We start from the raw sequence: 11,963 nt of genomic DNA, 5'->3' as shown, positions 1-11,963 counted from the left end.
CAAAGCATGTTCTCTGGGCACCTAGGATGCTTTAGGTGTATAGGTGAATTGTTTTTAATACCCTGGGCAGGGGGGGGGGGTTTACAAGTAAGTATGTATTGGTGCTCTTAGTAGGAGCAATCGCAGGATTAGTGTCAAAAGGCCTTAGGAATGTATGGAATTTCAGAAAAGCCTCCACCTCAGTGGAGATAACGATAAACTAAACAGTTGTAAAAACAGAAAATTTTATTTCCATAACTTTACAAAATATGTTCCTAAACAAACAAAAAAAACAAAAAACAAAAACTATCTTTGTCCATTCCAGCAAGCCAGGGTCCAGGTTACCTCTTCTTAAAACCATATTTTTTTCTTTCGTAGAACAGATCTGTCTTAGAGCTACCCAGATTTACAATTTTGGGACATCCATCCCTCTGCAAAACAAAGTAAAAAAAAATAAAAATAAATAAAGTTAACAATCACATTCCAATATTAAATGGATTAAACATATTTTTGTCAAAGCATTTAAATATTGTTTTAAAAGCTTTAAAAAAAAAAAAAAAAAACTACAAATTTGCTCAGCTTTTAAAGTGCACTGCGTAGTCATCCTTCCTCACCATAATAAAAAGTCAGAATCAGGAGCTTTGTGGTCATTGTGAATTTTTTTTTTATTACATGGGATTTAAACAGGGATTTATAGAAAAAGTAGTTCACTCCCGAAAGCAGTTCCAATCACCACACAGTATGATTGGAATAGTCCAGTAGAATGACACCACTAAGTGCAGTCCAAAGCTCTTCTCCCAGTTTGTGTGCCCACTGCTCTCACAATAGGGACACAACGGTCACAGACAACGCAGAAGTAAGTGTTCAAGGCTGCCTGATTGACAGTCTTTGTAGGCGGTCTTTTAGTGGGAACTATTTTTACAAAATTGCTTTCTCTATAAGCCATCCTTGGTAATGAATCAGTTTGACAACTAATAAAGAACTAAAGATTTCACAACGCGTACAGTTTAGTTACTATAACTGCAGAGAATCAAATGCAAAAGAATATAAAAATTTGACACATTCTCTAACCCACTTGCTAACAGAGCAAGCAACGCATGTATATTAACAGCCCACCTGGTAGCATGTGTGAAACATTTAAAGGAACACTAGTCATCAGAACAATTACAGCTCGCTGTATGTGTTCTGGTGAGTGTAATCAGTCCCTTCAAGCTTTTTGGAGCAAACACTGTTTTTTCAGAGAAAAGACTATTTATATTACGGCCTAGGGATACCTCCACCGTCCACTCCTCAGATGGCTACTAGAGGTGCTTCCTGGGGCAGTGCGGCACAGTGTGCAGCACTGAAATTCAGTGTCTCCACCCTCTGCATGGAGACACTGAACTTTCCTCAGAGAATTATTGATTGAAATCATCTCTATGAGGAGATACTGATTGGCCAGGGCTGTGTTTAGCTTGTGCTGGCTCTGCCCCTGATCTGCCTCCTTGACAAGCTTAGCCAATCCTATGGGATTTGCACAATTCATCTGATGATGTCAGCCAAGCAGGCAGATCAGAGGCAGAGCCAGCAGCAGACTGGAATAAAAGATTATACTATATTTAATGTTCCTTTAATAAACAAGAACAAGTACATTTACAAAACTGGAATTTGTTAATTTCACATTAACCCCTTAAGGACCAAACTTCTGGAATAAAAGGGAATCATGACATGTCACACATGTCATGTGTCCTCAAGGGGTTAAACTCCTCATATTTGGTTTTATCCAGACATAGGATATATCCAATATCAGTAGTGCAGTCATAGTAAGCAATGGAACATATTAAATAGTGGCTACACAAATCCACTACGTCAACATTTAGCAATTTAAACTACCCTCATACCTATATGAGGCTTCTATCAAGCTGCAAACCAATGTCAACCGCAATCATCTAAATGATCAATGGGATCAAAACGGCTTTGAAATATAGAAGTAATCTTGTATTTATCTTTGATCAATATAATGTCACTATCACTATGTCACTGAAAATGTCACTTAAAGCATATTTAAAATATAAGACATATGTATATGAGTGAGAATAAGAAAAATGTATACTAATATGTATTCTCTCTCTTCTTTTCATATGTACCTATCAATTAGGCTTCTAAAGGGAAATGAGTGTGAATACACTCGGATCTGTATACATATGTGTATTTATATTTTGACTGTTTAAATGTTTTAACTCTATAATTTTATTTTTAATTTTCAATATGTAAAATGTTGTCACCTATACTCTGTACATGTGTGTATATATATATTTGCGAATAACAATATGCAGACTGCTACTGCAAATGTGGATTTTCCATTCTAAAAGTAAAGCAAACTCCTTTTGAGCTTGCCGGTCTGGAGGATCGCTGTGATACGCTGTACACTTCTGTTTTATATTAAATTTTAGGTTTACTTTTAATTTTTGCACAATTATAATTGTTATATCAAGTAAGCCACACAGATCTGTTCTATGATTCTTTTGTTTTGTATTTTTTCTTACATGCCAAGTATGAATTGGAACACCATTCAGTGAAAAATATAAGTACCTTTCTTTTCCTCTTGTAAACTTTGGTGCATGTGGGAGAGGGACTTATTGCAATTTCAATACCGCTCCACTTCTTAATATTTTATTTAGAATACTTGACATGTGGTGAAGGGATCACTTTGAAGTGTTGTAGCGATCATATAGTAAATATCTAAATATTTGAATATTGACTAAATAGCTCTATATAGGTTCTTATAGAGTGTTTATATTTTAAGCGCTCCAGTAGTGTATATTTCATTCTAAATATAGAAATAATGTTTAACGTTATCAAGAACCCACCCCATTTTGATTTGGTTTAACATTTATATTTTGAATTCCACAAGCCCCTCTTTTCCTCCACCCTTTATCACTCACATCCTTCTCCTGAATTGTGCATTCCTTGCAGTAGTAAGCATCAGAGACCCCTGGCCCGCCACATATGACACAGCGGCCCTGGTAGGAACCATAGTTGCACTCATCACATATGCGCACTAATGTGCATGGACGCACATAGGAATCACAGATGACACATTTACCATCACCTAAAGAGAAAGAAAAAACATTTACAAAGGTGAGATTTCAAAATATATAGTCCCAGTATGGCAAGACAGCATATATAAGGTATAAAATGCTCAAAAAAATGGTAAAGACCATATATTATGGCATATGTTGTGAGACCTATTCTAAAATAATGTTCAATGCAGATTAGATATTTAAGTGATGTTTATGTATATATACATACTGCAGAATAAAATACTTCGACATAAAACCTTGAAATGGGGAAGCACAGTAGATCTAAGAATGTAGAGCAATATCTCTAAACAAGTCTCCATAGACATCAGATAGCCAGTTCTTGTACATTCACAAATCTTATTTTAAAATAATTACTGATGAAAGCATAATGATGACTGATCGAGACTGTGGAATTTGCTCCCTCTGTAGGCACAAACTGAAATTTACAACTAAGTAATGTCAAGTCATAACAATACACTACTCTCGCCCAGGAGTGGTTTGACTCCTTCAACCACAGATTTGATATGATTTTCTGAAATTCTGGTGCAGACTAACCGAGAGATCTAAAGTGCTCCCACCTCCTGAAGTACAAGCATCCAATTCCAGCAATCTCGATGCCTGCCTCTCCTCAGAGCCGGAGGTCTACACGAAGAAGTGCCCACACCTATCCGCACCTCTTGCTGCACGAATGAGCTGCACTGCGGTCCTGAATGCCTGCTCTTCTTCCGAGGCACTTGGAGATAACCCCCCACCACCGTCCATACACCCAGAGGGGTGACTGGACTCCAAAGAACCCTTGGGAACACGATCCCCATGAAGAGATCAATTAACTTAAGGCACAGGCTCCAATTAAGGTCAATGGGCAAAAGATGGGTGGACATTTGGCTTTAAGGATCTACATGCCGTCGGCAACAGAACATACTCAGCATGCATTGTATTGAAGCGTAGAGAGGGAGCAAATGTTCACCAGTGATATTGCCTGGAATTGGAACGGCTTCTCTGTACTAGCCTGCCTGTGGGGTTGGATGTCTCCGGATTGCTGATCTTTATTATGTTGTTATGTTTTCTTCCTTTAATTAACACCCAGTGGTATCACAGCATTTAGGATTTCACTGTTTGACTAACATGTCTTCCTTTTTATTACAATCATCTGCCCAATACTTTGGCTTATATTTCACTGGGCAAGCTCTTTTGCTAACTTGACACTCAGTGCTTAAGGCTAGCCTGTTTTCTTTAACCACAGCCCATACGTTTAGCACTGTGTACATACTCTTGTTTTCTTCCTTTTAATTTAAAATTAGGCATTGCAATCTTATATGTGACAAGCTGTATTACTAACCATGCATCCTGTGTCCGATAACCATGACTATTCGCTGTGCATATTACTAACGTTTAATCTTTTCTGTCACAAATGTTTAAACATGTAATTCTACTACATGCTTCAATAAAATCTGATTGACAAAAAAAATTAAATAAAAAAATATAATAAATAAAATAATACACTGCTCTCAATTAGCACTTGGCTTAAGTCTGGTAAGAACTTATCTTTAGTGTTCCTTCTGAGTTCACTGGCAAAAATAATCCTCATATAGGCACAAGTGACAGTTTTTATGTTACTAGTCAAATCAGCATTAACTGAATAGACCTCATATTCTTTATCACTCTCAGCATTTATTGCAGTAGAGTTAATGGCAGATGCAGGACAGGCCTTTTTTCTGTAATTCTAACATGCAATTTGTTCCTGCCCGCCTGCATGATCTAAGGAGCAGATCCAAAGAAAAATGCTGAACTGATGACCTTGTAATAAATGTGTACATCTCACTTGGTGGTCATATAGTACTGCAGGCATTGAAGACACAGAAAAAAGGGAAAAACGGTGATGCTCCGCGATGTTACAGTGACATAGGCAAAAAGCAGTTGTAAATGCTAGAATCATGTAATTTCCTTTTCTGCACAAAATAAATGTATACATTGACATTTACTGACTTACAGAGATTCTGACCACTGCATTCATATTATAGTTTCAAGCATGAAATAAATATGCTAGTAAACATTCTAAATGTTTGCAAGCATGCGGCAAGGAATTGTTTAACAAGGCTTTTTTTGGTATCCAAAGCCCTGTCCACCTGCATGAATAATAAGGAAGATAAGCAAATTATCTGTTCAAAACTACCCCTCCCCAGGTGATCGCTGCATGTGTTATATATGGGTGTGGAGGGTGGTTTGTGAGGTTTTATGTATATGTGGGCTGTGCAAGTTGTTGTGGATGTGTGTGATGACCGTAGTATTATAGTGTGTGTGGAGGGATTTGTGGCATGGTATATGTACGTGGAATGTTCGTGAGGTATTTGCCAGGGGGCAAATAGTACATAACATTATCATAGTTTACTGTCTGCCTGTAGGCCATTGTTGTCTTATGTGTGATTATGGGCAACCTGTTGTGTTATTTGGTGCTGCTTGTGGTATTTATGTGTATAGGGAATGCCTATTGTGTTTTATGTGTGTGGGCTGTCTGGTGTATGTGGGTTGATTGTACTATTTGAGTATGTGGTATTGTGTGTGGGTTGCGTATGTATGGCTGGCTGTAGTGTTGGAATTGTATGTGGGTATTGTGGGGGTTTGCAGAGGTCCTTCAATAAATACAATTTAATAAAAAAAAAAAAAAAAAAAAAAAAGCTATTATAATTTTTTTAAAAGCTATAAAAAAGTTTTTTGCATGTCCCCCGCGCTTTGCATACTTTGTGCGAGTGAGGGAGGCACAGATTCCTATTCCCTGGCGGTCTGCACCTTCTGTGGATGCAGACCCCTCCCTAGTCCTTTGGTCTCTTTGGAGAGTTTCCTGCAAATCAGAGTGTTGTCATAGTAATCTGCAGCGTCCTCATCAGGAAACAAAAAAGCATGTAAGAGGGATACCTGTGGTGTCTACACCGCTGGAGGTGCAAACCACAGGCTCCCTTGTGTTCCCAGCCCAGCTGCCTAAAAGTATTAATATAAACTACTAGCCTTGGATCAAACTTTCTTCCTCAAACATTACTTAACTGTATTTTTGTTCTTATTATTATTCATGGCATTTACTGCATGGAGTGTAAGAGTGTATGCAATAGAGTTTTTGCGCTTATCAAGTGTACACGAATGCAGAATCTGCTGGCACTTTATAAATAAAATACCGATAATACAGGTTTAGGAATAAGAAATTTTAAAGAAAATTGAGGATTCACTTAATTGGATACTCACATTTTTCACAGAGTCTGCCAATAGCTGCAATAAGAAGAAACAATGTTGGTCACATACCAGATGAAGGAATAAATGCATAAAATATGTATTTTTTAGTTCCACAGTGAAATACACCATCTGTCTCTATATATAAATTAAGTCTATATGAGAAAGGAGCTCATGAGTTCACAGTGCTCTTTGATATAATTTACATTTTCCTCTTAGATATAATTTACATTTTTATTGTATAAATATCAAACTATGCCATCTAGACCATTCCGACTAATCACACACATGAATTTTAATTGGGCAGAGTGAGAAATTGCGAGCCGCTTTGGAAGCTAAAATCGAGGCCTGCCCAACAACATTATTTAATTGTGGGTTTAGTGTGTTTAGGGGTTGCATACTAAACATTTATATCTTGGATTGCCAGACCCACAATGTTTCCTAGGACACAAAACACTTGTGTGTTTGTGCGCACCTCTTGAAAAGTACAATACTTACCTAAATGGTCTGTAAATGCTCGGCAAAGAAAAGCAATTAAACCACAGAAAACTAGTTCAGAACTGCATAATTTTTCAACCTGCAATCCTACATTACCTTTTTTTAATGTTCTGCTCATTAAAATAAAAACAAGACATGCACACAGAATACTACATGGGCCTGGTATCCTTATCCCCAACCATGCTCAATAGAGGATAATAGGTCAGGCACTGACTAATGCCAACCTTGTTAAGGGCTAGACTTCCATAACCAGTTTTTTTTCTGGGCACATTGGATGGGATTTGCTACTTTAATAGATAATGAGAAAAACAACAGAGCAGGAGACTCCGGGCAAGCCCAAGAGCCTATATAATAAATGTAATCACTGTTATCCTCCATGCTTAAATTGTGTGCATATATGTTCTGACTATTCATTGTAAAACACTGAAAGAATTTGAATGTCCCTATGAAGATCACATAAAAATGTGCCAACTTGGGGGGCGGGGCCTGACAGCCAAGATGGCCGGTCGTGCTTTCCGAGGGCTCCTGCAATAGAAGGCACAAAAATGCCAATCCTGCACGAACTACTGGTGCCAACAACAAACAGAGCCCAGAGAACGACACAGGACCACAAGGGGCACACAATGATCCCTGACCTGCGTCGAAATCGCCTGAACATGCCTGGACCGGCCACGAGGCCTACTCCGGAGTGGAGCCTGCAACTTGGGGGAGGCAACCGATACCCTGACACAGGCCACGCTCGCAAGCAAACAATCAGCACGGACCTGCAACCCCGCCCTCTGGACCGGTGGAGGACATCCTGGTCCTCGCTGGGGGCGACTACCCCCGCACTACAGCCTGACACACTACGGCTTTGGAAAACCGCTGGGATTGAGGCGAGGATGGCGCCTAAGCAACCCGGAGAGAGCACAAGGGAGCCACACACGAACCTCACTGACCAAGCTGACTACACAGCACGGCTAAATAAAATCTTTGCGGCATTCTGGCGCAGGCTGGCACGGCGCCTGCACATCCCAGCCGAAATCAAGCGTGAAAATCACCCCTCACCGCAACCACGAGGAGGGCACAAAGTGGCCGGCGCAAAGTGAGCACAACAGAGCAAACATACCTGTCCACCCCTACAAACCAGACCGCGATCTTGCTTAACTACTCGGAGTAACAAATCTCCTTCTGGGCAGGGGAGCATACCGGAATAAAGTCCGGCCCACCGTCCACACACCCAAAGGAGCATCAGGAGAGCGAGGCTTCGGAGGGCCCACGGTTCCCCCGCGTATGGGAAAGGGACCCGAGGACACAGGGAAGTGCTCTCCGCTACAACCCGGGCAGGAGGATCCAAGCAGGTACAGCCCCTTCATGACAGCCAGTCGGGACGGAACCGACCAAGGAGTCCCCGCAATACACCCACAGCATCCCGGAGATCACTTACCCAAGAGACTGTACTACTCTGCAAGCAGTCGACCATAGCAGCTCCCAGCCAGACATCTGCATCACCCACGCACAAACAGGGCATCGGCTGAACGGGCCACACTGGAGAGGCTCCAACCCTCCAACGCGAGGAGAGGGCAGGTCGGAGGACTGACACGCGAGCTATGCATACTCGCAAGCCGGGACTTACTCCTGCAGACACCGCTGACCAGGTCTTGTCTAGTATGCACCCCTCAGAAGTATCTGAACTAATGCTATGTTAGTTTATATTTTAGGTTTGCATACATTACATGTGTAGTTGATGACAATATGTCGCTGATTTAATGCCATGCCTATAAGGAACCGTGTTCACACTTTCAGACAGCTAGGCAGGGTAAAAAACACCGACCTAATTGCACACTAGAATTAAAGCTTGTTGATAGACCGAAGCAGGGTGACTCTACCGTAACCCAACTCAGTGGATGGGCGACGCTAGCCAGCACTCGGAATGTTTATGTACTTATAATATGTTGTTAGCCTATGTTTTCCATGCCTAATAGCCTAAACACCTACAGCATAAAGCGTCTAGACATAGCTATGTAATCTTAAGGATATAACTGTTCAAACCTGTTTATAGCTTAATTACACTGTTGATTGTAATGCTTAAAGAACATATCTCCTAATGCTGATACTTGCATGTCAAATCACTAGAATGACTTACCACGTTTTAAAAATGTTAAAAAATTTGCTTACACTCTAATGCCACATATGTAGAAACCTGTGATATTGCTGTGATTATGTTTGCTGTTGTGGCAACATATATCATCTTGTCAAACCATGCACAACAAAAATTAAAAAAAATAAAAATGTGCCTACTCAAAGATATTTCCACAGCTTATATACATTTAAAGGGCCACTCCAGGTACCATGATGACATCATCTCAATGGAGTTGTTCTGGTATGTGGAGGCTAGGGATAAGGAACAAGTTCAACTGCAAATGGATGTTCACAGTGCCCATCCTCCTGGCCCCACTGCGTCCTCCCACAGCTTCAGTGTAGAAGCCTTTGCATTGGGCATCGATTATAGGCTGAAAGAGGCAGCTGACATACTTAGCCTTTTGCCCAAGGAATGCGCCAAGGATTCTCCACTGCACTCAATACTCTGTAAAAGCAGCATCTTATTTTACCATTGGCTGCACAGTAGATATCTGCATCCAGTACATTAATTATTATTAATATTTTATTATTTATATAGCGCCAGCAAAATTACGTAGTGCTGTACAATGGTTGGACTAACAGACACGTAATTGTAACCAGAAAATGGACGCACAAGAACAGAGGGGTTGAGGGCCCCGCTCAATAAGCTTACATGCTAGAGGGAGTGGGGTATAGTGACACAAAAGGTATAAGTAGGCGTAATGAAATAGATTGCTAGAAAAGTATTCACTAGGAACTTAGTTGGTTATTTTTGAGGAGGGGTGAGAGAATGAAAATCTAATTTTCCTGTCCGCCCACACCTCCCCCCTCTGTCAGTCCCTACATTTGCTTCCTGTTATATATAGAGGGCTCAATTTAAAATTCTGGTGCTTGCTTACAAGTCCCTACATAATGCTCCTTCAACCTACCTATCCTCCCCAATACACAAGTATGTCCAGTTGAGTCTCCTGCGCTCAGCCGCAGACCTACGTCTATCCTCTGTCCGTACTCCCATCTCTGATGCTCGCCTTAAAGACTTCTCCAGGGCTGCACCTTTTCTGTGGAATTCCCTTCTCGTTTAGACTATCACCCAGTCTCCACTCTTTCAAAAAAAAAAATATCTGACAACTCACTTATTCAGTAAAGCGTATCAATTAAACTATTAGTAGGTTTTTATTCCCCCGACTCCTCTCCTGCAACTGTCTAATAAAATAACCTACTAAGGCCTCAGTAAGTACTTTTTTAGCAACCTACTTTGTTACCCCTACTTTTACATTTTGTGTCACTATACCCCCCACTCCCTCTAGCATGTAAACTCATTGAGCAGGGCCCTCTGTTCCTATGGGTCAACTTGTCTGGTTACAATTGCGTGTCGGTTAGTCCACCCGTTGTACAGTGCTACAGAATTTGCTGGCGCTATATAAATAATAAGTTCTATCCACTTACAGTCTTATGGTGTATTATTCTGATTTATGTTATTGTTTTAATAATTTGTTATATATTGCCAATGCAATGGACAACGGTGCACAAGCTCATTCCTTCATTAGTGGACATGCACCAACCCATATTCAGTAAGGGTGAGGTGTTACAGGTTAGTATAATTAACTTCGTATGCCATGTGAATACAAAATAAAAGATAAAAATTGTGAGTAAATTTTATTTAATGAGCGTCGTTCTGAATGCATTCTAAATTCCATGCAGCATTCTAAATTCCATGCAGCATTGTAACGCACATTGTTCCCTATTCGTCTTATAGTCTGTCAATTACTCACAAGAAATACATCTTATCTTGTTTTATTAACCTTGAACCCCACTACACCATAAATTAACTCACCGTATCTGCAAACATTTCACTAATCTCTATCCGATTCAGAGAGCTCCCCTATAGAATAATAGTGAAGTATAACCGGATTAACCGAATAACAACCAGGACCCAATTTAGTAAAATTAAATTTAAAGGAGCAGACAATGTAGGAAGCAGCCCGCCATGTCTGGAGGTAAAATAAATCCCAACACATGCTCTCTGAGAAGGCACAATGATTTACCACCAAGGCCGCTCACCCACTAGGTCTCCCCCACGGTTACTCACCCACTCCAGCTTGTTTTCTACAAAAGATTAAATCAGGATGATGTTTCGCCATGTTCCTCCGGCACTTAAACCAACAGCACACTCACAAGGAGTCTGAGTTCCAAGCCTCGTTCTGAAACCGGAAGCTCCGCCCATTTCCTGTATGTTAGGTCAAGTTTGTGAAATGTCGATTTTGCAATAAAGTTTTTTAAATAAAAAAAAAAAATAGAACTCCAGAAATCAAAGTTGTATGTAAATCATACTTACAAATTCCAAGCAAATAGAGAAGTTAGTGTGTGTCTCAAGTTGGACTTTGAAAAGTCTTCCTACGTACGCCATAGAAACTCGATAAATTGTGTTAAAACAACTATCCCAGAATTCCCAGCTTGACGTACACATGAGACAGGCATTGTGTTTCAGACTTCATACTGCATTTCTACAATGGACATGTTTTTAAACATAACTTTTTAAAAACCAAAAGTAGCAGATTTGAGAAAAAACAGTAATATACCTGTTACTGCTAGTCAACCTACAAATACCCTCTAACCTTAACCAATTAACAAACACATGTCTATGCCGTCATGTAGTGCATTAACGCCCATTGACAGAATAGACCATTATTCAGTAAAAGTACCAGCAGGGGTTAAATCCAAAAATAAAAAATAAACCTAGGGTTTCTTTCAATACCTGAGGAGCCCCCTCTGTCAGCTGGAGACACAGTTAGTGGCCTCAGACTAACAGATGAGATCTATGTGTAGTGCCCTAAGCAAGCACTGGATGTAGCCATGTATACATGTGTGGTAATCGAGAACAGTACCAGAACACAAATATGGGTTGTTTGCAGCAGTGGAACATATGTGGGCTTTGACTTTGCCAAAACTAAAACACGTGTGAAAAAAACAGAAGTGATCTTCAGGCTTTATGCAGCAAACACTGTTTTTTCAGAGAACACGCAGTGTTTACATCACAACAGGGGTCAAGTCCTGGGGAAAAACGTGTGGGAACTCTCCCCCACCAAAAAAACCCCCACTCGTATG

The 11,963-nt window shown here is 40.3% G+C and overlaps 1 protein-coding gene across 1 annotated transcript; it reads right to left on the bottom strand.

Annotated features, from left to right (window-relative positions):
- Nucleotides 1–207: 207 nt before the first annotated feature.
- On the bottom strand, nucleotides 208–11,071 carry PHF5A (PHD finger protein 5A). Its single transcript, XM_063427413.1, has 4 exons — nucleotides 10,948–11,071; nucleotides 6,276–6,299; nucleotides 2,904–3,070; nucleotides 208–410 (listed from the first exon to the last, which is right to left on the bottom strand). The coding sequence occupies exons 1-4, from the start codon at nucleotides 10,997–10,999 to the stop codon at nucleotides 321–323; spliced, it is 333 nt and encodes a 110-aa protein (XP_063283483.1). The 5' UTR covers nucleotides 11,000–11,071; the 3' UTR covers nucleotides 208–320.
- Between the last annotated feature and the right edge of the window lie 892 nt (nucleotides 11,072–11,963).

Source organism: Pelobates fuscus, chromosome 7, assembly GCF_036172605.1.
Source record: "Pelobates fuscus isolate aPelFus1 chromosome 7, aPelFus1.pri, whole genome shotgun sequence".
In the NCBI taxonomy this organism is placed as follows: domain Eukaryota; kingdom Metazoa; phylum Chordata; class Amphibia; order Anura; family Pelobatidae; genus Pelobates; species Pelobates fuscus.
Note: the sequence above shows the minus strand (reverse complement) of the source record. Positions and strands in the feature narration are given on the sequence as shown.